The sequence below is a fragment of the Gasterosteus aculeatus genome, chromosome 13 (genome assembly GCF_964276395.1).
Source record: "Gasterosteus aculeatus chromosome 13, fGasAcu3.hap1.1, whole genome shotgun sequence".
In the NCBI taxonomy this organism is placed as follows: domain Eukaryota; kingdom Metazoa; phylum Chordata; class Actinopteri; order Perciformes; family Gasterosteidae; genus Gasterosteus; species Gasterosteus aculeatus.
Genome location: NC_135701.1, coordinates 3,654,105 through 3,680,838, shown reverse-complemented (window position 1 = coordinate 3,680,838; position 26,734 = coordinate 3,654,105). Strand labels below are relative to the sequence as shown.

The 26,734-nt window shown below is 44.0% G+C and overlaps 1 protein-coding gene across 2 annotated transcripts in view; it reads left to right on the top strand.

Moving 5' to 3' along the window:
* The window catches only part of arl15a (ADP-ribosylation factor-like 15a), a 78,472-nt gene that overhangs the window by 34,183 nt on the left and 17,555 nt on the right, over positions 1 to 26,734 (top strand). For both annotated transcript variants that reach the window (XM_040195656.2, XM_040195655.2), the window contains exons 3-4: positions 67 to 126; positions 7,690 to 7,898. In XM_040195656.2, the coding sequence (XP_040051590.1) occupies positions 67 to 126; positions 7,690 to 7,898 (269 nt within the window). The remainder of the gene's footprint in view (positions 1 to 66; positions 127 to 7,689; positions 7,899 to 26,734) is intronic.

The following is a 26,734-nucleotide window of genomic DNA, read 5'->3' as shown; positions in this document are numbered from 1 at the left end:
CATGTGTCACAAACCAACAGTTTCGTCATGTCACAACAACAGCTTTTCATTTGTCTGCCCCCCCAGGTTTCAGCATCAAAGCAGTGCCATTTCCAAATGCCATCCTGAATGTAAAGGAACTTGGAGGTAAGCCTGTAACGCTTTCAGACTTTCATGACAAGTTGCTTCTTTTTGTGGTTTAAGTCTGTAAGGTGAAGTATATCGACCCAAAAGTCCATCAGTTTGCGGACTGACATGTTGAAGCCTCGTGTTTAGCGATTTTGCCACTTTTGAATGGGTTTTACCGTATTTTTAAGAATGAATAGACAGCGTATGTGGCTCTGGTAGCGGCAGCAACCGGTCACTCACAGTAAACCCGCCCTGAAACATCCTCTGCTTCATGGTCTGTGTGACTCTGAATGGACCAACATTTAATAAATGAGCATCATGCTGTACTGAAGACTTGAAACTAGAAATTGAGACGATGAACTCATGTTTACATGGGGAATTCATCAAGAAAGGAGGAGAGTCATTTTCTCATAGACTTTACTCATTTTAAGAACTTTCCATATTGGCTTCACTTGTCCATATACAACAAAGATATTGGTGTAAAAATCAAAACACACTATAACTATTGAATCCTACAATGGAAAAAAATATTTCAAAAGCAGTCGCAATTAGAGAAGACTAGCCAATGTTTCTTTGCAGCTAAAGATATTAGGATGTAAAAGGCATTTATTGGATTTTTATCATTAAGATATCAATATATTGATTTATTCCTATTCCTATACAGCCAGTACCTCTCTAGACAAATTAGCAACATCATACAATTTGATGAAATTAATTTTATTTGTTACTACTACTGCCTCTCATCTCCCGGGATGTCTTTGGTGGGCTTTCAGCCTGTCCTGAATCCTAAATTACACACGTGCATCGCAAAAACATGTTTTCTGTTCAGATAAACAAAACTTGTCCTGTTATCATCTCCTCTCCCCACATTAACTATGTACTCCAAGGATGCAAAAGCCGGCCTGTTTGTTTTCTTGTTGTTTTTCTTTTTACCTCCGGTAGCATCACACCTTTTGGTCACGGACGTCAGACCTTGTTAGTGTTGCGAAGTGGCCGTGTTATTCCTGGAAACGCACAGCACTCGAGGAAGCCGTTTAATAAGCAGAGACGAGAGAGATCTCCGGTGGATGTACGTAAACAGAGCGCATGCAGCGGGGAGGCTTCCAGTCCTTTAAAGGGAGTTGTGGAAGAGGGGTTTTAAATCAGTGCTCACCCGCCCAACAGCTCACGACACCACGGAGAAGAAGGGGATGTGTTGTTGAGGGGGATGGTAATTTATGTTGTTTTCCACGCGTCATATCCGCACATGACAGGTGGGGTGCAAGTTTTTAAAGGGTCGCCCATCTCAGCCTCTTGAGGCTGAAACACACACACACACACACACACACACACACAAGAGGCACAGGGGGACCACCAACGAGGTTTAGCTACCAAATTTGGACGGAGCGCATCGGGGGATTCAAAAGAGGGTTTTTTGTGTTTTTTTTCTGGATCGGTTCAAAGCCGGTCTGGTAGGACATTATTGTGATTGGAAAAAGACTCGTCCCACAGTAACACGTTTGATATAGCTAAGGCTGCCGACCAGGATGATGAGATATCTTTTTTCTGTTTGCCCCCCCCTCCTCCTTTGACCGTTTGTTACCGTGACCGGTATCAGACTATTGGGGGGCGGGGGGGGGTATTGACATGCAGGATCTGATTTTCTCTCACGTCTCACTCAACGACAGGTCGGACAGACCATCGGAGGCACAAAGCGATTATAAGCGAGTCGGAGCATCTACAACATATGAAATGCTTCCTCAGAAAAGCCCAAACTGTTTGACCTCCAATTGCTCCATCCTTGTTGTTGGTTTGGTAGCTTAGGACCCGGGAGTTTTACATATCAAACTCCTTCATTGTACGGGCCCGGACACGTGGGCGCAAACATAGGAGTTATCAGTTAGCTGATTTAGCAACTGAGTCCTTTTGAGAGTCAGGTCTCCTCTCGCTTTGAACCCAGGGGACAAGCAGTCCTCTTCCAACCAAAGGCACGAAGCAGCTGATGTGTGGTGCTTCTCTCATGTGTCGTCAGGCTCCCTGCCGTTAGTTTTGGTTTTGTTCTCTGGGTTTAATTGTAACTAACAGCGGCGGACGGAGGGGCGGACGTTATGACGACGACGACGATGATGATGATAGCAAAGCCATCCGGCCGTCCAGACTGCGTTTGCGGGCCGCACTGGACTCGAGTTTGACATATGTGATAGAGTAAAGGACAAAGTATGTGGTCTGTCACCAGCGTCTTTTTGTCTAGGAAGTCTATTCCCTGCAAAGTATGGCTAATGTAGCAGACAAACATGGCGGAATGTGGAGAATCCTCTCGTGCGCTGCAACACTGCTCATAACTCGAGACAGGCGCAGCAAGGTGATGTCTCAAGTCCCCACTTTGCATTACTTTAGTTAGATGTCATCAGAAAATTCACTGAGGAACAAATAGTTACCTAGACAGTTACTCAGAAGAAGAGTTTCCTTGTTTATTTAATCAGCGTTACATTACATTACATTACATTACAGGTCATTTAGCTGACGCTTTTATCCAAAGCGACTTACATTGCATTTTTAACCCATGGCGTTTTACATTTAGGGGTTAGGTGTCTTGCTCAGGGACACTTCGACATGGGGCATGAAGCAGCCGGGCCTCGAACCGCCAACCTTGCGGTTCCCGGCGCACCCTCTCTACCCCTGTGCCACGTTGAGCATGGTAACGGACCCTTTGTAGTCCCTTTGTAGTGTAATGGTAAATGGCCTGTACTTGTATAGCGCTTTTCTAGTCTTCCGACCACTCAAAGCGCTTTAACACTACATGACATCATTCACCCATTCACACCCATTCACACACTGATGACAGGAGAACCATACACAGTGACACCTGCACATCAGTAACTAACATCCACACACTGTAGACGCAGCTACAGGAGCAATGTTGGGTTAAGTGCCTTGCCCAAGGACACATCGACATGCCGGTTAGCAGAGCCTGGCATCAAACCGACAACCCTCTTGATTGGAGGACGACCGTGCTCCCCACTCACCCACAGTCGTGTAGAAAAAACATCAGCCATGTCTCTTAACTCGGTCGACATTGAGAATATCTGGCGATGTTAAATTTTCTACCCGGCTGGTGCCAGGTATGGGAATTAGTGGGAAGGGCACCTCCGGAGACACAGGGAGGAATCGTGCGTGCGCGCGTGTACACGTCCGACAGTGACATGACGTCAAGTCTAGACAGGCCATTTCACAGTCTGCGTTTATGCCACACGACAGCTGATGAAGACGTGGTGCTAATCATCAGGCTTTGTAATGCTCGTCTATCTGTTCAGGTACCGTTGGAATTCAGACCATTTATAGTTGAAGCTTTATTTTAGCCTGATAAAACTTTACTTGATACAAACTGTCCATCACAAGGCAGCAACTCCCCAAAAATATCTGATGTTTTTTCATACATTTTATTCTAAATGGGGGAGAGAAGTAGTCTTCTTGTTTTTTTTTCTTTACAGTCAGACTTTATTTTGCAGGCAGAGAAGCCGCCAGCTGACGGCCAAGTGTGGAAGTTTAGGGAACTTCTGCATCGGCCTCACTTTTCAAGATTGAGAGCCGCCACCTGGAGAACTTATACGGAGTCCATTGACTATTAGCCCACCAGGTACACGTATGGATCACAGACCATCACCAGTTGTCTTTGACCAACGTCAGGCAAAGACTGACAGCGATGTGGTCCTTATTACTACCAAATGTGTGTTACTTTGCCCAACTGGTAGGACCTTCCTTCGCGTTGGACAAGACATGCCCAAAAGCGAGGATGATTTTTGAGATGGTCAATTAAAGCAGAGTTAAGAGCACAGTGCTCTAACTGATCTCCATTTGAGGCCTCACTTGAGAATTGTAACTGTTTGATGCTGGGTTTGTTCCTGATGGAGGCTGATGCCAGGTTAGATACTATAATAGGCAGCACATGAATATTTTGGAGGCTGAGTTGGTCAAACCATTTTTTTCAAGTAAAAATTTCAGATACTTTCAAGGGCTTAAAGTAATCCACTCAACAATCCAATATTTTAAAGATTTCATTGGCAAAAAGGACAGTGACGACATGGTTGATATTACTATCTGTGTGGGTTGGAATAAAACCAGAAAGGCCTTGGGGATCAGCTCCACGTGAAAACGGAAAAGAAAACAGTTGAGATGGAAAGCAAAAGTGGCAAAGAGCCGAAGCTCGGTCATTTTTCCAACTTACTACTAATATTAATAGGTGCCACAATGAGGCTGCAGGTGGAGGTCCGTATCGACAGCTGAAGTGTTTACCACCTCACTCCAGCTCATTCCTCAATGAACATGAGCAAACTTTTATTGCTCGAGGCCTCACTCACCAGCCCCAGCGCTCCCCTCCCATCACCGGATTGTAGTGGTTTTGTTCGAAAGAAAAAAAGAAAAAAAAAAAACCGCTCTGTCTGTTTTTCGTTAGGGACACTTCAAAGCGGGTCGCTCTGTGTCCCAACTTCCAAGAGTGAAAAAGGGAGATGATTATTAACATGTTTGCGTTTTTGTAGAGAATGAATGTTAGCAGAAATGAATGAGAAAGTTGTTGAGGCGACTGTGAATCTCAATCCAAAACAACAAATGGAACGAGCCTCAACAGTAGCCTAATTCAGACCAAGTGGAAGAACACGCTAGTTGCTTTCAACCGTGAGCCGTCACAAGTCTGCAGATTACTTCAGAAAACACTAGTTATTAAACTCCAAGCAAATAAAGTCTGAATCCAAATTTTTCAGCAGAGGACCTGATTTTCATGTATTATGCAATGTAATTGCTTGCTGATGTTTTACTGGCAGTTGCCTCAAAAGTTTTGTTTATTCCCTCATCCAGGACACCGTAACATTTCTATTATTTTCTGGGTTTTTTGAGCATCGCTTTTTGTCCCTGTACACACTTTGGCTGAATAGAGCTAATTAAATCAGTACGTTTGCATACAAACTGCCAATGTGTCGTCCCTCTTGTGGGCGAGCTTCTGTTCGGGTAGCCCCCATATCATCAATCATCTTTGCATATGGCAGGTCATTCTTGAGTTGTTGTGAGAAGAAACGTGGTTCTCCCCTGTTGCTGATGTGGAAAAGAAAGTATATACCGTTCCGCTTGCTTGTCAATTTTAGTATTTAAACATAGTTAAAATAGTTAATAGTTAAAAACGTTTGTTGCAATTGCATTGCAAAAAAACATTTGAAAAGCTAGACCGGCTTTAACATGTGGTTAAAAGTCATGGATCAATCAGCACGAAAGAAAAAAAGTACCGTATAGAGATCATTCTTTGCAGATACAGATGTGTTTGTTTTGTAGCAGCTGGTCTACATAGCTCTAGAATAGCATTAAGGAAATAATCTATGCTGATGATTCAGTGATTACAGCCCCTTACACAACCAGTAAAACACATTACTCCGTTCCACTTTCGGTTTACCAGTGTACTGCTACTGTCTAGAGGTGTAGATATCTATCATAGATAATATCAGGGGAGCTGTGGTGAAGTTACACTTCTTCAGATGCTGATGGTGAACACTAAGTGTTAAGGCTTATTCCCTCCAAACGTGAGAGGAAATAGCCCTTGGTTGAACTCCAACAGGGATTAAATCCAGCAGGGAACAGCAAAACATTCTGCATTCTTTGGCCGAGGTCGGCCTCAGTAGACAATGATGTGATGCAGCACAATAAGCGGTGAGCCACCCGAGGCAGTGATTCACAGTGATTTTAACAACAACGGTTGTTTCTTTTTAAACAGTTTCTACATAACCTGGCACGGTATGGTAACACCTGCCCACCCGGAAAATAAAAAATCACAACAGGATCGTACGCATTAAGAGTTCAGCCACTCATAATCAAAGACCAGAACTATTGGTGTTATAAGAAAGGTTTCATGACATTTTGCCCTCTTTGGCAGTAGTTGCTCTCTTGCTCTTACTAACACAATAGCCTGCATTGACCTTAATAATTACGTCTCAGTCAAGTCCAAAAGTAGGTAACCTCCTTATTAATTTAATTTCCTGCTATATATATAGAGGATAAAAACAACGGTGTTAAGTGGTAGAAAAGGAGCAGAGAAATGAGGTCTTATTTGAACACTGATACGTAGCTGGGTTGCCAGCGTCCCCCAAGAACCCTGGCGTGATGTCCTCCCGTTGGGAGTCCTCCCGTCAGGCCAATAGGTGGCAGAAGCTGCCAACGAGAAGTGGCGGACTTTCCACCGTCTTGAGGCAAAGACGAGGGAAACTTCCTAGTCAATCTCTCAAGTGCTACTTTGTCTGATGGGAGGTCCAGTGAGAGGTGTGTGTAGAATGAGTGGGGGAGGAAGGGAAATGTCACCAAGAGCACTTTGTGATGTTTCAAACGTTTACATAAAAACTACAATAGCCAATACTGTGTTGCAATTGAGATGCCTTACTAATGAGGAAAATATCTGTTAATAACTGTTTCTGCCAATACAATAACACTGATTATTTTGATTCCATGTTAACAATAGGCAGCGATACTACTGCTGCATGTTTTGTTTATCGTTTGATGTATATAGATTTTTTTTTTTTTACTCCACTTCCGTTATCTCGAAATTTGTAGTTTCTTGATTAAAGTAGTGGTCGGTCAGTCACAATGGATGCAAGATGTCCCAAGGAGCATGAAGGAGCATGGGTAGTTTGAGAATGTGACGTATTGTGGTGTTGCGGTGTTGAGTGTGTCAGCATCAATAGAGAAAATCAACAGCAGAAGCTTTTGATCATTCCAAACCTTATTTTTATGCAGAAAATAATCATTTTAATTGTGGTTGACGCTATAGACCTTAAATGCTGTAGAGATTAAACCAAAGTGCGTTTTGCAGTAAGGGTACATGATTTCCTTTTATTATTTTTTGGGAGGTTGAACACTGTTAGGAAAGATCCCAAGCTGTGAACTGACCCCAGTGACCTGTTGACCTCTAATCACATGGCACAGTTTTCCTTCAGGTGCAAGATGGTTTTGTGGTTGGGGTTTGCGCGTACAAAGCTGGTAGGATTTAGCCAGATCCTGAGCAAAGTGCCCTTACATTGAATGCCAAAGCATGGCCTCACTAAAGGGAGGAGGGGCCTCAGTGGAAGCAGAGGGAGGAGCTACAAGGCTGGACTGGACTGACTCATTTTTTGAGCACGTAGGTCTCTTTTTGTTAGTTATTGTGAACTAAACCATCTTGTGATCGTCAAGTTGGTGCACAAAAGGGAACGGTATGCGTCCGTCTGCGATGATGTATATATCCGTTTTCGCACGATCGGCATTGAAATTGAAACATAATCCCTGGAATGTCCAAACAAAAACTTTGCTGCCAAATGATGCCTCAATTACGATGCAATGGTAGCATAGCCTAGCACCAGCCTACCAAAGAAAATGTTTGGTGGGATGCGCGTTATAATTATATTTGTAAAATCCGTTCTTTTAGGCAATGTCTTGATGTTTTTGGCTCAATATTCTCAGATTGATTGCAGACACGATGTATGTAATGGAAATGCTTTTGTGTTTTTTGAAATGTTGTCACATGCTTATTAATTAATTAATTAATTAATTAATTATTGACACATTCAATTGAACCATGTTTGTCTACAGGAGCGGACAACATAAAGAAATATTGGAGTCGTTACTACCAGGGATCGCAGGGCGTAGTCTTCGTGTTGGACAGTGCCTCGTCGGATGAGGAACTCGAGGCTGCACGTAACGAGCTCCACTCGGCCTTGCAGCATCCCCAGCTGTGCACACTGCCTTTCCTCATCCTCGCCAACCACCAGGACAAGCCTGCTGCAAGAACGCCAAACCAGGTAAAGCCAAAAACCAAGCCGCTGGCGACAGGGCTTCATTTCATGTAATAAAGAGATGCCTCTTGTTGCAATTAGCTTATGTTTGTATTCAATTAAGCACTGCAGCTTAATCAGCAATCAGAAAAGGCAGTTTTGTGTTTACTACACCTACTAAATAAATTGTACACAGCAAGTGTGCTATGTTAAAAAAGTCAAAAGAGAACGGTTTCAAGGCTGTGCTTGTGCAGACAACAACCCAGGTCGGCTTTCTCAAGGTAAATTCTTTCCCTCCACCATCAAAAGTTTTTTTTTTTTTTTAATGTATTTTGTGGAAAGAGAAACCTCCATCGCGAATAGGGAATCCAAGGCCTCTTCCTGCAATCAGTTCTTGCACAGGAGTTAGCAGGTAAGTCTCTTGATGCTGGCCTGTACCATTTGGTCCTGGTAAGTCTCAGCTCCAACAAGTGACATGGGGCCAATGCCATGTAGGTTACCCTATTCAGATGTTTAAGTGTTGGAGACTAGCGCTTGCCAAATGTCTGATGGGCTGAGTGGGGTCCTTGGCCTGCTGACCCATGGCTATTACAAGTAGCTGTGGTGTGAAATCTCTGTTGTGGAAGGAGCCAGAGCACCTTCGCTTTAGCAAAAAACACTGTATTTTTGTGTGAACTGGGAATGTCTGGCTGAGGGCCCTCTGCATAAAATCTCCAACTGTCACCTCTGGAAGACTTGCTCTGCTGACTTTTCACATGTTGTTGGAAGCTGATGATATCCAAGAGTTGTGGCCTGAAGGTCTTTGGTGCCTGTCTCGCCCTAATTGCCGGCTAATGGAACCCGGCAGTTGTCGAGATGAAAATGGAGGCTGTCAGGTTTTTGAATGACAAGAATGTGGAATCCAGAGGGATTGCAGCTTCTGTTATTGCAGAAGCAAAAACTTGGAAGAAGTGTGGGGAACTCATAAAGACGACAGACTTTTGGTTTGCTTCCACATTGTTCCGCCAATCCGTACGAGGTGCAGGGGTTTCTCAGCAGGGGAGGAGGATCGCTAACCTCGACAGGGGATATTACTCGATGGTGTGGAAGGAATGCTTGAGCAACTTCTGTACTCTGCAGGCATCTTCTGTGGGACTTCTGTACTCACTCCCAAAGTTGTTGTTTTTTGCCGAAAGCTACAGATAATCAGAAAGCTCCCCAAGGTAATGGTCCAGTTATGCAAAAGCGTCCCAGTGAGATTCAAAACTCTTAATGTGGTTGGACTGTCTTTGTTTATACGGCTCATCGGTGTTGGGATATGAGTGCTTTAGTTGTTTGGTCACACAATCTCAGAGCCCATCGATTATCATCCGTGAGACGATAAGCCTCTCGGGTCTGTATTTCTGCAGTTCACACATGGTGAAGTCAGCGAATATCTTGGCTTAAGACTTCCTTCCTTAGTCCTCTTGAGGTACGGCACAAGATTCAAAAGACTACTGCGACCATGTTCTTTCCCAAGTAGTCAGTTTACATTTAGGACTTGCTAGAAAGGAGACTTCAACCGACTGAACTTTGGATACTTGATGATTAACACAAGAATGCGTGGGTTGTGACTGAAAGATTAATTTGATGGATAGTAGTGGCAGAAATGCATTTCTGTTGAAGGGTGGGTTGAACATGCAGAATGAGCTTGGACAAAACCACTGCTCCTTCAAACTGAAAGGACAGTTAAGTTGGTTTAGAAATCTTAAATCCTTTTTGGCACATCCAGCTGAGGAGAAACTCAAGGGAAAGCTGTGTGACAGAATGAGGGACTATGATGTCCCGGGTTCCAATGATTTGGGCCTGTCTCTTAAGCGTGTTCATTTCTTTTATGATCATCCTTTGTTTTTGCGCAACTCTATTTAACATTCACCTCAAGAACGGCAGAGGATGTGCTTCCAAGATGCTTTTTATCTTTGCCGGTAAATGGTCCAAGAAGCAGCGTTTCTGGAAAACGGATCCCACCATTTATGTTCCACTTCATATGCTTTTTCCCCACGGTGAAGTTTTGCGTTGTGTGCTCATTTTTTATTTGTTTGGCTTGTCAATTTCATCGTCATTTCATCTTCAAAACCAAAGACATGATTTATATCAAGCATCAGTCAGACTCTGAATCGTTTTAGGAATCATATGAGCTCTGAGTACAATTCTCAATCGCGTTCCATCCATATATTTTTTGACTGAGTTGTCTCTCTGCTCTTCTAATCCTCTCCGTATGCTGACTGAGTAGGAAGAGATGCACTTCTGACGGGGCATCTTAACAGAACCTCATTACGCATCTTTTGTTCCAATCCTGTTTCATTCTTCTCCATGGTCTCAAATAGCAGTTTGCCACTCCGCCAACAGACGCGATGTGATAATTAGAATATAGTAGAACGTCACGTTGTAGGTCAGGTCACCACCTTCCCTCAGGACCCGATGAATCACTACTTGTGGAGGAAGGAATGAAATACAGCACAACTAGGGCAGTCTGTCCTGCCGTCTCTCTCTCCCACTGTTTGCTAGCCTTGCTCTACCATTCTACCTCCCTCACAGAAGGAGCCTCTTGGAGGAGGATGTTATGGACAGCATTCCCTGTGTGATACTTGCTCATGTTTCAAAAACCTGGAACTTCACTTTCCTGCACACGCACGCCCAAATATATACACAGAAATGCATCATCTGCAGAGGCCTCTTTAATCTTTCTGAAAGCTAACAAAGAGTGATGCCTGTAGAGAGGACCATGCGCGTTTTCCTAGCTCGGACCACCAGTGTTGCTGCTCTTCGGTAATGTGAAGTTGGCAGTGGAAAGGCGAGTCCTGTACCTGATTCTGTTGTTACACAAACTCTGGGGAAAGCCACGACTCCACCTAAGTCAGTTTATTTTAGTTTAACTAATCAGCATTGGTTGGTTGGGATCAAGCATGAGTGCTTGCAGCCAACAGACCCCTCTGAACTTATTGATATTTCAAGTGCCAGCTGCAACGACCGGTCTCGTTGTCGCAGCCAATCATTCCAGTCTGTGAGCTGGCCTCTATCGCCACGTGCCCTAGCGTGATGTGTCATCTGCCACATTCAACCCGCCACCCGCATCAGTCTCTGGCAATATTGCGTCGGAACTGTTTGCAAACAACAATGACAAGAGAGACTGGCTGATGTCACCTAAAGGCATTTTTTTGTGCAACGTGTTGGCAGGTTCATTGCAGTTCATAACGAATAACTTGCATGAATAGAGTTACGGTCTCTTTCTTAGCTCGACATGGGTCGCTATTTTGTATTCGTCTGCAGCATCTCGGCATCTGTTTATTACATGAAATGAAATCCATACATGCTGATTCTACGCATCCCCCTGCACCAATTGTAATACAGCTCATTTAAAGAAAGAAGAAGGGAAGAAGAAGAAAGAATGGGGTAACATCTACAATCAAACATCCTATTTAGTCGTTTTTTTTATGACAAGAGATTCGAGATTCAAAGATTTTTATTGTCATTTACACACGCCCTGTGTATTGAAATTCTTGTGCTTGCCTTTTCGGAAAGCCGACCAATTTTAAAATAGAAATAAAAATAAAAATACAATAATTTAGATAAATGTACATGAAATAAAAAATAAAAATGAGGTAAGGATATGGCAGAAATGAGGTGAGGAGGAAAACAGCGGGTCAATTATTTTATTTAATCCTGCTGTCAGTCTAATAATGCACTTTTGCAGTCTCTAGGTTGGGTCGTGGGCACAAGAGAGACATTGTTATGGTTTTCGAAGTGCTTGTATATTCTTTGTAATCTATTTCTGTGTCTTAAATTACACGGTCATTAAGGAGTGTTGTGCATATTATCATCTGACTCATTGCTGTATCATTGACTGAGTGTTCAGGAACTCATGAGTAATCTCTTCTAAGTCCAAACTAAATAATAATAATAAATAATTGACAGACTCCGCCTCTTCTCTTCTGCGCTGTACTAATGAATGGCTCTGGTTAATATTGTGGATTTGACTGTTGAAAATGAGATAAATACAGGAGTGGGAAAGGGTAAGTGTGCTCAACCACTGGGGAGTGCAACAGGGCAAAGCCGACAGAAATCAGGCAAACATCGGCTCGGCATCTGCACAGGTCTAGTGCTGGAGTTCATTTTCAGTTCTCTGCAGGTTCCCATGCCGTCGCTTTGAGTTCACTTCCAGAGGAGCTTTCACCTCAGTTGTAAGACTTCCACTAAGATGAAATACGCTAAGCTTTATTTTGAGAGATGCAAATAAAAAGCTGGGAAAGATCCTAAAAGATACTCATTCATGCAAAGTGGTACTTCAAGGCACATAGGAAGGCTCTCTTCAGCCCAAAGTTGTTTTGTGTGTTTTCTTTGCATGCTGTAATGATGGTTTATCCAAAAGTGTATGTCAGTTATTATTTTTCGACAACTGGAAAATGAACATTTCTGAGCCTTTTGTCACACAATAATTAATCTCCTACAGAAAACACAAACTGCCAATGGCAGCTTCACTCTATGAACGTATTATGGTGTATATGTTTTCTTTGTTGCACAATAACAGCCACTATCTAATGTAAGAAGCCAAATGGTAAATTCAGATTTACCTGTCGTTTCAAAATTGATGTTCTTACTCATTGTGGTGAATGAGAATGGCCTCAACTTGTTTTGTTTGTCTGCAGGAAGTTTAAGAATATTTATGTCTTCACATTACTTATTCATACCGGTTGTCAAAATGCTTTACCGTGGAGCCTAGTTGCTTAATATTAAATGAAAGTTTCGCTAAAAGTACCAAGGTACATGTCAGAAACAGGTGGCGAACCACTCTTAGCCTCCGTGGTCCGGTTTAAGTGCAGCATGTCTCCCCGGCTGAGGATGAAAGCACAATTAAAGATATGCCACTTTCTATTTCCCTCGATTTGTATCGTCCTTTCGCCTTGTCGGAAGCATCGCGGCGAGACCTCCGAGTGAACCCGAGAAAGTGTCAAATTATGCACGTCGTGTCCAGCTGCAGCTACACTCATCACATATACTAATGCTCATTTATTTAGGTTATCTGGAGTACGTGTGCCGGCACTGTGAATTACCCCTGATTGATTTGTTGCATAGCAATTGGGTTAGGGTATATTTACAGTATATTTGTGCATTTACAAAAAATGTCAAGGTTAAATAGGTTAGGGATGTTGTTCTGATAGCAGAAACGTGTTTTTAATTTAAAGGAAATTAGCTTAACAGGGTTGCTGTAACGTATGTGCTCAGCTGCCACATTAATACCAGAAAACCCGCTTCCGCAGGGGACCCAAATAATCTCCCACGCACATGTAACCTTTAAAGGTCTCTTATAAGACGCCAAATATATACCCAGTATGTTATGCATCTTTTTATTATTTATTAGAATTTCCATTAGCTTTTTACAAAGTAAACAAGTCCTACAAAGGGTCAGTGCACATTGCTTTGAGATGTTTTGGACCAGGGGAGCTGCTTCACTGGAACGTTTGCTCCATAAAGGCTCTAGACTTCACCAGGTTAGAGCAGAAAGACTGTACAAATATTGTACGTTTGAGAGGAGTTTGAGCTGTACAGTCGAAGTGGTGGATAATCATCATGGCAACGGCTCGGTGAAATGAGTGTAAACCTTTTACATTCTGCTTATGGAGGTTAAGTAATCTAAAAGCAAATTAAACTCAAAGCATACTAGACTAAATTAGAGAAATGCAAGTGATAAACTGTAAGATATCTGTAATCTGTAACACAAAAATAACCCTTTTCAACCGGAGTTGTGACCTTTGATCTGCCATAACAATTTACACAGAAGCTCAGTCTGGTTACGCCGTCCGTAATCCCGTTTGAATCGTTTAAACGATTTAAGAGTGTCTAAATGTTTATTGGACAGGTCAGTCTAAAGTAAAACAAGAAGTTAGGCAGAGGGGTTTTGTGTACACCTCGTTGTGATGCATGGATGTGCTGGTGCAGGTCGCTCAGTAGACCAAAGTGGAAATTCCAATCGAGAAATCCAGTGGTATGCAAAGCACTCTGATGTTCACAACTGTAGTTGGAATAGAAAAGAATATTCATCAGTGTTTCCCCTACCATTACATTCACTTTTGAACTTTTATATTTCTTTATATTTGTCCAAAGCAGAATCTTCAATCCTCAGTTGCTCTGAATCTTTCTCCACATGGAATAGTGAACGATGCAGTTTGGACTTGTTTTGTTGTGTATAATGTTACCACCACTGCTGGAAGTCCGTGGGGAAAGACGCTATGCTTATCGCCGAGGGCCTATACTTGATCTTGATTGCGAAAATTAGATTGGAGCCCACGGGCCAACGAAAGGACGTTTCGCTGCAGTTATTATTGGAATTCACTGGATGTTTTCCAACAACTTTCTCCATCTGAACTCCGAATCTGAACTGAACTGCCATCCTCAAGAGGACTGCAGCTGCGTCGCAGGATCTCTCTTCTTTTAACCAGCTCCGTCCCTTGCATGGAGCCCACAGGTCTGAATCCTATCGAGGGCGTTCTCTATGGCGATGACACTGTACACAAATGACACCCCACACTCACCTTCTTCTCACAGCAACCGCTCTGTTGACAGAGCAAGGCCCGTTTCCACACACACACACACACACACACACACACACTTCGTGAACTGAGTTCGCCAGTGCCCTTTTTCCGGTGCACTCCTTGTTTACGGTGTCACGTTTGTGACTCTGGGTGAGAAGAGGTGGTGGTGGGGGATGGATTGGGGGCCGCAGATCGGCGGGTCTGTTTAGGACCTCACTGGGGCCTTCTGTGTTGGTGCGGGTGTTTTTCTGGGGCGAGGCGGGTCTGGAGGAGGGCAGGAGGAAATGTGGGACAAAATTCCTCGTTGACATCAATCTCCTGCCGTTGGGGGGCCCAAGGAAGCCAGGGAGGAGCGGAGGGGAGGTCACCCTGTTGATATAACACCTTAACAAAGCACGTCTGTTTGGATGGATGGGACTAATGGACTGCGTCCGCGAGGGGCTCTTGTTTTCAGGGTCTGTCGAGAGGTAGATGGTCGCCGTGTTGTTGGAAGAAGAGATAGAAGTTAGGATTAAACGAAGAAAGCAATGAAAAACAATGGAGCCCTGGAGTGACTCACAGATAAGGACAGTGTCAATCCTTCAATCGCACACACACACACTCTCTCAATCCAGTCCCGTTATTTTTTAGTCCATTGTGAGGGAAAACAGAGCCTGGTATGAATTTGAAGCACATCTGTTTCCAGTGTACTGAAGCCCAACGTAACGCTTCTCATGCGACAAAGGTCCCAGCGCATTGAGTGAGCAGCCACTCGGATGCGTCAGACCCTCACAGGGACATTCTCTATGCCGTGCCAGCCAAAGGAAATAAAGTAAATCGCGGAGGGTGGGCCTTAAGTAAACATCCAGCTCTTGATCGTCTCATTTCCGTGAAGCCATACGCCCCCCTCCCACTCTCCTTCGCCAACCAGCACGCAAACAATCGTTAATCATCAATTTGCCACGAGGACAGAGATGGACAGGCGTGTTGACGCAGATATTTAGTTTCCCGCGTTCCACTTTCTCTGATCCTAGAAGAAATCATTTTCCTCAGATGACCAGAGATTCCTCTGGGCCGTGATCCCGAGCCGAGAACGTCCCCGCATTTGTTGTAAAAACATTTTTCAAAAAGCCTGTATTCCGCAGCACTCAGCCCTCCAGCAAACGTTCGTCACCGCCGATGTTTCACTCGACGTGATCATTGAGCATTTATTTTCCTTCAGATAAGCAGCAATGGCCTGGATTACTTTCTCAGTTCTGACAGTGTAATCGTTTCTAGTACAAACGTGTGTACAAGCTATGGAGCGTCAAACCAAACTATGCGTGTAACACTTAAATACTCTGTATGTTTGAGTGTGTCAGAAGCGAAGGAGGAGGAGGGGCGAGGGGGTGTGAGGGACCTTTTACGGGTCCACTGAAAAGCCATCTGACGAGTGGTGTGGTTGGACTTTTTGCCTCTGCAGCGCACGGATGAGGTCCCCGTCCCCGCCATAGATCTAACCCCCCATTTACGTGCCGACCTTTGTTTCTGGGTGGACTTTTCTAATTTGTACACTCTCTGCGTCTGTGGTGCACCTTCATCATTTTCTTTCTCTGCGTTTAGTCAGCACATAAGTTATTAGATTTGTATTCAAATCTTTAGAGGCAGTTCTCTCACTTCTCAAGCTTTTTTTTGTGTTGACATGCACTCATCTCATTGGCCGAGCTCGACAACTCCTCTCAGTATATTGAGGTGAAATACTGGCTGTGGACTGTAACAGTTCAAGTCTGATAACCTTCTTTAAAAAGAAATATGTCCCTTTGACCAATAGTACAATTCCTGTACCTGGGTCTTAAAAAAGGCCAGCTCTTTCGAACCGTCTGTCTCTTTGCCTCCTTTTCCCGTTCCTCACTTTTACACCCTTTAAAAAACTCCTCCAGCACGTAAAAGTGTGTGGCCCAATCCGATGGAAGGCGTGTTCTCAGGAGGGAACAGCCAACGCCAAACTCCACATCTGAGTGGCTTTTTCCTCCAGCAGCCAGTTTGCGATCTCCTGTGGTCCGCAGGAATGTGGCTCGCTCAATGATGGAAAAGCCACAACCAACCCCCCCCCCTCATGTAAGAAAAAGGGAAAGCCGGGGGGTCGTGGGGTTAGAAATGGATCCACATATGATGATTGTGATTGCATGTCATGGCCAAGTTATTATTAATGGGCCAATCGTGTGAATGTTCCTACTTCTGAAATCCAAATTTTTTTATATGCTTTTGTATCTATGCTTATCCAGTTTATCCACACGTTGATGACAAATTCAAAATGAACATGTTTCATTCTCTTGCAAGATCAATTTGGTATTTCACACCCAATAAATGGAGATGTTCCAATCTGTGACGGGCAGTGACAGCTCCAGTAGAATGGTCAGGTCACGCTCGAGGGAAGTAGTCAATCAGCCTTTTTGTCTCTATTATCAGGCTTCCTGAAATAAAGTGGGAGGAGCAGGGGGGCCACGGGGGCCTGGGCCCCGGCACCAACGTTTGATCATTGACCTCCATGACCCCATTCGAAGAGTTTAAATCTCTTAGGTTTGACCTCCTTAAGGATTTTCTTCTTGATGAAGGGGTGACGTTGACCGGGAGCTATGTAGCGAGTGAGGATGCACTGGGGAAAGTGACGGCGGCGGTTTTTCCACACGAATGGAGATTGGCTGGGGATGAAGGGGGCATGGATGCTGCGTGTGAGCACTAGGCAAACTTTTTACAGCAAATTTTTATCTGACTGCTTAACCACAGATATTCACACATCGTAACATCTTACCATCAAGGTTTGTGTAGGCCGAGCTCCCACAAACATGTGTCTTCTGTAAAGGCTTTTTATTGAGCAATTCTCGGTTTGGACGTGTCTGCATCATGTTGTTTAGACAAATAAGCCTCCACTCCTCTTTTCTCCCGCCTTCCTATCTACATCCTTTCAAAGGAGGAGTGGCTCTGGTAGTGGTAGTTCTGATCAAATCTAAAGGTCTGAGGATGTTGTTCCATCATGCACATTTCTAACTTTATCCCTAAAGCAGCTTTAAGGCTAACTTTCCTCCAGGCTTCGGGGCTCTGCTGGGCTCTCCATGACAATAAGAGGATAATACTGTCAGTCTTCAGGCCTCAAAGGGAATGTTGCAACACATACATCCCCTCCACACTCTAAACCTTTGGCATTTGACCATATCAATGATGGGGATGCTGGTGTGTGGGGAATATTACTATTATATTGTTATGTCCTGAGTTGTGTATTTAGTTGTGTAAGGGTCACATTACTGGTGATAATGTCGTTCTTAATTATATTTAAAGGCTTTCAAATCAGATTTTGACAAATCGATCGGTGTGAATTAATACTGGAAATAAAAAAAAAATGTATCAGAGATGTTGACAAGACAAATAAAGGAAGAGCAACTTTTTTCTCTGCTTCTCCACTAATCTTTTACATTCCATTAATAATGTTCTTGATCTTGTGAATTACACCTTTGATTGGTGAATCAATTAAACAATACATTGTCTTTTCTGCAAGGAAGTTTATTGTTAAGGATGTGACAGCCGTGTTTACACGTGTAAAGTGTTTCTGTATGATATCAAGATGAAATCCAAGACCCTTGAATAAGTCACTTCTGTGCGTCACTTTTGGCTGGATCACAAATCTGATTCCATACTGGAAAAAGAAAACTGCTTACTTTTGCTAAAACAAGCCACCTTTTTCTAACCTAGACACAAGAATCTCTTCTAATACTGTTCTGTGAGTGAGAAAGGTTTGATCGTCTTCAGAGGCTCTGACCCATACAGATCATTCAGCGGTTGAGCTGATCACAAATCAGATGAATGTGTGTAATTGAGGTCCACACTGTGCGTAAAACGTTTGGCCTTCTGGGGACAAGTGAAAGAGTTGCCCCCTGAGGTCTAGTAGATAAAATGAAAGTTTAAGATTCTTCAGCTTGGGCTTCACTCCACAGAACCGGTGGTTGGGCCTTACGATTTTCCCATTACCGTAATTTAATGATTTATTGTTACAAAAATAGCAGTAACCAGTGACTCAAATACAACTTTGTCGGTCCAGAGAAAGAAATCTCTGGGCACAGGGATCAAGAACATTTTGTATGCTTTTTTCTGATGACTCCTCTAGCAGACTCTGGATGATGTCATTGTTTGTGACTGATTTCCTAAGCAGATCCCTTCAGCCGATTTAACATCCAAAAAACCCAGGAGTTGGAGCCACCAATTAATTCAGTTGGTCCATTGGATTTGATTACTGGGAATAACTGTTTTGAAACTAGTGTTGTGCCTAATGGCTTCTCAGAAAAAACAATCTTTTTCAGCCCTCTTTTCTTTTATTGTTGCTGACATAGATCAGTTTTTGCGGGACACTTAATTGAGGTCACTACGTTTTCCCGTCTTTATACATCCCAGTGCAATTAACAACTGATGATGATGTTAGGGCAACGTTTACGTTGAGGCTTCATGTCGACGGCTTGTCTTGTGTTGTCTAAGATAAAACGCCGCGACAGATAGACCGAAGCGGAGAGGAGTTGGGCCTGGTTTCATTCAAGCGGCTCAGCGGATTCAGGTCGGATTCAGGCCAGATAATTAAGTTGCTCTTTTAACAAGACCTCCAGATGTGCCCGGGTGTTTGTTAGACGTGGTGGGCCGCTCTAACACGCTCCGTCCACGAGCAGCTGAGCAGAGGTGCTTATTTCATGCGCTTGCGTCCGGCGATGAATCAAACGGCCGCGTTTTACATCAGCAAACCTCCGTCGTGATCTCCCTTTCCTCAACATATCACACCACCACACACACCCATTCGCTGCTCGCCTTCAGGAATCCAAGGGCACCACGCGCCTGTGTGTATATACACACACAAACACACATACACGCACACTCGCTCTGTGGTCTCCCTCTGCTCCACTGTCCTCAGCTGGAAAGGTTTTAAAATAAAAAAAACACAAACAACTTGCACAATATCCCTTTGGAAGGGAAACCGCTGCAAATGGATTTGATGTGAAGAGGAAAACCACAGCGCTGGGTGAATTGTGATAATCACAGACGGAACACTTCCTGGCTTCTAGTTTTGAGGGAAGATATTGATCTCAGGGCGGTGTTACCTAAGAAGCTCAGTGAAGCCAGGCGCAACGATTACGCGCCTCACGGCTGAGGGGGAAAGCGAGAGGGCCACGGAAACGCAAAGCTGCAAATGAGAACAGTATTGTGGCAGGACGTCAATGACCCAGACCCCCCACTTCAGCTTATCTCTCTGTCGATCGTCTGGAGCTCTTTTATCAGCACAGCAATTGTAGCCAGGCTTTGTTTTTGTATGTTGCTGTACTTGGTAGGTGTTTTAGAACAAAATCATATCGAGCTATTGTGTCAATAATGTGGATACAATTTTTTTTTCATCAACCTAGAAAGGGCCTCTAGAACCAGAGACTGTATCTAAGTAGTGGACGTAGTCCTCGTGACGTCACCCAATGGTGTGTGGACCGATGTTTTGATATCTTTTTTGTTTTTATCATCCGGCTGTTGCCATTTTGGCGACAGTGGTAACAGCAGTGACCTGTCAATCACACCCTTCTTTATGGTCTATTTGATTCTAAATGGAACCTCATTTACTAATTGAACTTCATGCTGTACTAAAGGAGATTTTGAAATAGGGCTTGATTCACTTCTATACATTTTGAATTTTAACTGAATATAAAACGGGTGCCTAATAATAAATCAAACATCTGACGGGTCTGTCAGAGTTGCAGCTGCATAATGCAGATAGCCATGCTATCTGCATGCCGTTGCTGTATTATTTCCTAAGCTGATATCACATGCATGCTGCACACATCCACCGTGGACACACTCATATTGCTGTAATGATGCTGTGCACTCCACGTTGTAGCGTCTGCATTCCTTCATGGCACAACCCCCTCCAGATGTTATCCTCCTGCACTATTGTACACATTTCTTTTCGGGAAATGCTGGTAAACTCTTGCTGTGGTCGCATTCTCCTCCATGAAGCCACTTTATTTGCCTATATTTAAGAGACCTCACCATGGTAGCCCCCTCAGCAGAGCATTCTGGATAAAGCATTATGGGAACGGGACCTCACAAACAAACTCTCCCGCTGTCCTAAAAAGAAGAGTGACAGCTTGAGATATATGACCATGTAGTTTCATAAAAAACAAGAGGAGAACTCGACATGGTTTCATGGTTTTCTGCTATCATACTTTGCAGAAGGAATGCACTGTGACATGCATTAGTCACCATAAATTAACATAATGACAATACAAATATTTTCTGTTCAAATTAGACCACAACCTCCACTTGAACGTTGGTTTAGATGGACTACTACAGCTATAACTAATAAATGCAACCACCAACCTGATTGTCTCATGAACGATTGTGTCGGTGCTTTCGTTGTACCAAAGGCGTACGTATACACGTGATCCGTTTCATCCAAGAGTCACATCGGCGCCTCGCCTGTCCGTCCTACAACAAACTTACCCCCTGTGATGAGCAGATGTGACTGATCTGCGAGCTTGTCAGGTACCATCAGTGCAAAGCTGGACCTTGTGACAGTGTCGGCTGCTTGCCAAAAGCTAATTGTGCTAATTGGCAAACGCCAATCCTGTAACGAGGCTTTGAGGGGCGGCCCGCCGGCAGAGATGAAAGCGGCAAAGAGATTTGTCTTGTGTCAAGGACTTGCGGGTAATCGGCACGTCCGCTGACCTTCGAGCGAGGAGGGCATGGCCACCCGGTGCATGTGGAGACGGGACGTGGGACAACTGTTTGTCGCACGACAAAAAGTAGTGTGACAGCCCTAGATGTTAATGAGCTCTACAATGTCTGTTTTTGGTGCACTAAAAGGAAGAAAGTGAAATAAAGCGCAAACATGCCTCCTTTGACTCTGGTACACCTGTATCAGCTCGGGTTGGAGGGATTTAAATGTGTGCCAGAAACCGAGCGCATGCAAGGAGCACTTGGCAAGTCACCCTTTCCCAGTGCAATGTAGCTACTAGGGCTGTCAACGAATATTCTATATTCAAATATATATTCGAATGTGAAAATTTATATTCAAACGTAAAAAAACAAACTAAAAAAAACACAACAGCGGCAGAGGCGCGACTATCTGCTTAGCGGCACCTGTACTGACTGTACTGACTATATTGACTAAAATAGACCAGATAGGCTACAACAGCTTCTTGCACTGCTTTGATTATTTGCCGTTTCATGCCAAGGAAAAGTTCTGTGTTTACCAGCACAGCTCGCTCGGAGCGTTCATTGTCGGTACTGTAAAGCTTTCAGTTTCAAGAATCGCGACCTTAAACTGATTGCACTAAACTGAGAGAGAGAGAGAGAGAGAGAGAGAGAGAGAGAGAGAGAGAGAGAGAGAGAGAGAGAGAGAGAGAGAGAGAGAGAGAGAGAGAGAGAGAGAGAGAGAGAGAGAGAGAGAGAGAGAGAGAGAGAGAGAGAGAGAGAGAGAGAGAGAGAGAGAGAGAGAGAGAGAGAGAGAGAGAGAGAGAGAGAGAGAGAGAGAGAGAGAGAGAGAGAGAGAGAGAGAGAGAGAGAGAGAGAGAGAGAGAGAGAGGTGTCTTGGCCGTTAATTTACTTGTTTTTGTGTAGGTAATATGTTGTTAAAGCGGTTTAAACTTAACTACTAGGTAGTTTAGTTATGTCTCGTTGTATTAATTTGTCCAGTTATTGACGTGTCTAACGCACAACCAGATATTCAGATATATAATTATTATATATTAAGAAATTCGAATATATTCGACTATCTTTGTTGTTTTTTCAAGCGAATATTCGAATGGCATTTTTGAGCAATTTGGACAGCCCTAGTAGTTACATGAACATGTAAACTGTCTGATTTTTACAGACATGGCTGCAGGGCAGAAGGAATTCCACTGTCACACATGATATGGAGCTGCCGTGATATCCTCATGGCATATAGCTGAAAACCATCCAGGTGGACATTTTGTCCTTTCCGATCCCTTTCTCTAAAGAGTCAATCTTTTTTTTATGTGTTGTTAAATGCCTAAAAAAGTCTCAATATTTAACTTCGTATCCTACAATATAAATTACGGAAATCATCTTCAACCAGCCCCATTTTACTTTCTTTTTTGAGCTGAGCAAAACCACTGATGTTTTATTGCACTACTATTTTATCACAACTATACTAATATGGTGGCAAGATATTTAATTAGATGGGCTTGATCGGAGGTAAATATTTGCACCTCCTTCCCAAATAACCCAGGGAGTTCTGATGGACTTCAGTCTCTCAGGCTTGTTTGTCAAAAACAGCATTCATCCACTTGGATGCCAAGGAGCCACGGCCACCCAGTCTGCTGACACGCAACCGGGCCCAGTTTGTCTGCCCAAAATGGAGATGTGACAGACGGGATTTGGAGGCCAGGTGTCTTGAACGCCACAAGCCCGCCCTGGTACAATTAAAGCCGCGGCATTATGGATTCTTCCAGCGAGATAACACAAAGTGCTAAAGGGGGTTGCCCGACCGCACTGACAACCTCTTTCTACTTATCGAGTGCGTACGCGTAGGTGAGGTCTGCGTCATGTGGGTTTTGATTCAAATGATTTGAAGTGTTCCTATATTTAGAGAACCCTTCAGTGTGGTCTAGTTCCATGCGTTTTGTTGCTTTCATCTGGCCAAGACACATGGACCGCACACCCACCCAGGGGACGTAAATGCAAGCCGTGTCTGGACATGCTATTTGTATAATCATTAATCCAGCTATGCCACGTGTGTTTACATGCGTTATTTATGCGTGGTGTTGTTTGCGTGCCGTCTGCATTGCAGGCAAGTCTCAGTTTTCATGCAGAGCAAAGACGAAAGGTGAGTAGAGGTGCAGAGCTGTAAACAACAATTTTTTTTTCTTCACTTTTTCTTTTGCGAAACAATTATTTGTTTTCCACCCTGGCTGCAGTAAAATAGTGGTGACTAGTGTCCGACTGCGTTGTAAAAGCAATGTTTAGTGGAGTCGCAGCAGGAGAGCGATGAAAGTGATACAATTTATGGTCCTTTAAAACATTACTGCCGAACAAAAGCAGCCTAACGTATCTGCAGCCTCCAAAACATTTAAGAAAAGCTGTTGTATTATTATTCATTATGTGTGCCCTTGATCGTTTTAGATGTGTTGTCAGTCTTTTTTTCCTTCAACTATTTGGAGCCAAAGAGGTCCTAGCTGGAGACCGACTGACCAGCTGACCAGCTGAAGTTGACCTCAAGACGACTGCTGAGGTCAACTTCAACTGGTCAGATGGTCCCTCCTAAACTGCTACTAAAAGTCAGCCAGCATCAATCTTTCCTGCTCCCTCCCACACACATCACAAGGCCCAGCCGTCACCGTTTGGAGTGCGTGGCGCATTGGCCGGATCCACCGTTCCACCTCGATTTGCGTCTTAATCGCGCCAGATGACGGACGAGTCCCCTGGGCCGCCTGGACCACATGAGATGCTCTTCTTCAGCGTTCCTGTGATCTGGATTACCCTGCCGAAATACTCCCAACAGCAAAATGGGAAAATATTATGGCATTATTACCCCAACAGATCATTTAAAGTTGAATAATGTCTATACTTCACCACATTTTTGATGGCAGACATCCCTTAAAAGCCTGCAGAAAGCAACGCGTGTTATCTGGTTTCTACCTCTTTTATTCTTTGATGCAAATGATGTGCCTCACATTGGGTTCAGCAACTTTTTTCTTTTCCTCGTCCACTAACATTTCTCTCTGGGAAACAGTTGCGCACTGTGTGTTGGAGCTGATGTGGGTGGTGTGAGCCGGTCACCCGTGCTCCGGTGTCCTCGTCTGTCCCTGCCCGGCTGGCCCGCCCCTCCGCCTGCCTGTCCCGCGGTGTCCTTTCCGAGGGCCAGCTCCTCTGAACCCAAACAACAGTTCCATTTGTTTGGCCAAAGCTGGGAATGCATTGGGCCGTCTTTTAGCGGCGTCTCTGCCAGCTCCGCTGGATGCCAAACCTGTGGACCTCCCTCGCATGACAGCTCTTCCCCCTCTTTTGCTTCCTTACACTCCGTCTGCCAGAGATTGTGACTGGGCCAAGTGAAGGGACGGTCTGTGGGATCCCACTTTGTGCTCCACAATCAAAGAACATGCACAGAGGCACTAGAAAAGCCAGTAACAAGAAGTCTGAAATCCACAGAGCAGACAACAGCCATCCAGTTATGCTTTTTATGGCATGATCATATTACAAATGGTTTTCTATGTTAAACTCATTTAGTGATTTCCCATTTTCTAGTTCAATAATAACATTATTGTTGTGTGGAATTATAAAGTTATTGGAGAATGCATATGTCACTTTAATAATGTCAGAAAAATTAGAATCTTAACCTTAGTACATGTATGTATGTACCAGTACACACGTTTTTTTCAGCCAGTTGCATTTGGGCACTGCTCATTGGAGACAAATAGACCGTGGACGGGACCTGCATGGCTCATTGCTCGACACTCCTCCATCACCGTTGTGTGAGAGATGGATGAGTGATTGTATGTAAACACTGCATAGGCTCCCGCAGCAGAACCAATGTGGAGATCTCCACACTGCTCTCGAAGGACCTGCCATGAAGTTGCCGATACGAATCACTCAGGTTTCAGAGATGCGGCCGTCACCGTCACTTGAAACCCTCCTTGATGTCAGATTGTTCACTCTTGAGGATAGCTGACAGAATATCCGTTCTATCCCATTTTGTTTCTAGTTTTTCCTTAAACAATTGTTTGAATAGTATGGAACTATTCGGCTCTTTGCGATGTACAACTTCTATTATATTTTGTTTGATGAAGTGTAGGATCTGATGACAATACATCATTTTGTGATGGAAACCTCCTCAAATTACTCTGCGCCTCGGTTTCTAGATGTCCTCATCGTTGGATTTCAACTATTTAGGCAAGCTACTGGCGTCCGTCGACTTGACCACCATGACAACGGAGAAAGTGGGCGAAAAGGTACAAACGGGGAGGGCTTCCTCGGGCCAAGTGGAGAGAATGAAGAAAAGAGTAATATGCTCTGTCTGGTACATTAACCATGAATGAGACGCGAGCACGTCGGGGGACTCATAGAGGATGCGCTCTGCTCTTAGGACACAAAGAAAGGGCACGGCCGGTCACTTTGTAGCACTTAAAGTCCACCGCCCCTGCTTCCACACATCATTCACGTCAGTCATTCCTCGGCCTTTTCTATTCTCTGGCGCATCTTCAACAAGTGCATGACCCGTGGCTGTAAGTGCTATTGCTCTTGTGGTTAAACAAAGACACATCAAAGGCTGCCATCATGTGACTGCAGCAAACCCTTCATTTTGTGCAACATTAAGTCATTCTGCGTCTTAAAACTTAAACGGTATCAACAAAGAAGTCAATTAAAATGAACCAGAATACAGTGGGAGCCTTTCCGTGTCCCCCTCCTTCCTATGTTAGCTTGTCTTTTAGTCCCTTGACTTCTCATCTATGTTATTTTTGTGGTTATGATGTCATGACTGCAAGAGATCTCCGTGACCTTCGCGCAACATGTTTACATGCCCTCCTTAATCCGAGGCACCGGGGGGGCATTCCTCCGTGTGTGCATGGTGATCTCATGACAATACGGAATTTGCCTCAAGTTTCCCCCACCTTGTCCGCAAGGTGTATCATTACAGGTGATACCAATGTTTCAAACTCCTGTAATGGAAAAAGAGCGTAAGGGTGAACGAATGACAAGGAGTTTGTACTCTTGGTAAAGATGATAATGATGGAAAACAATCCACTACCATCAACTTTTAATAGTATTCCCTCTGCAATGAGTGCACGTGCTGCCACAGTTTAGCCACATTATTGATAAGGATTGGTGCTATAGGCCAAAGGGCTTTGGTTCTGCCCATTTGTGTGTTGCAGTCGTTATTTCTTTAGTAAGGAAGCAAATACATGCCTCATAATGTATTTGCTCTTTCTATAGTTTGCATGCACACCACGCATCATTCAATTGTTTTTTTTTGTAATGGAAATAGTGATATTCCGACTGTTTGTTCATTGTTGGGGGGCGCTTAGGTAGGGTTCATTATTAGGCCATTACGGCTTCACAGGTAATTCCAGTTGTAAGGGTTTTAACAAGGTCATGTTCTCCGGCAAATTGTCTACCGGTACTCTTGCCAGAGACGTATCATGTTACACATCAGCCGTTGATACATTTTTGGCATTCAGCGGAGCAGCTGTGGACTGTTTCAGCAGGTCTGATCTGATTGTATGCACTCAGACGCTTTAAGGTATTCGGTTCTGCACTGCAGTACAACTGCAATTCAAACATTCTCTGCAGACAGTATTGTGCAGGACTTGGCAGACACCC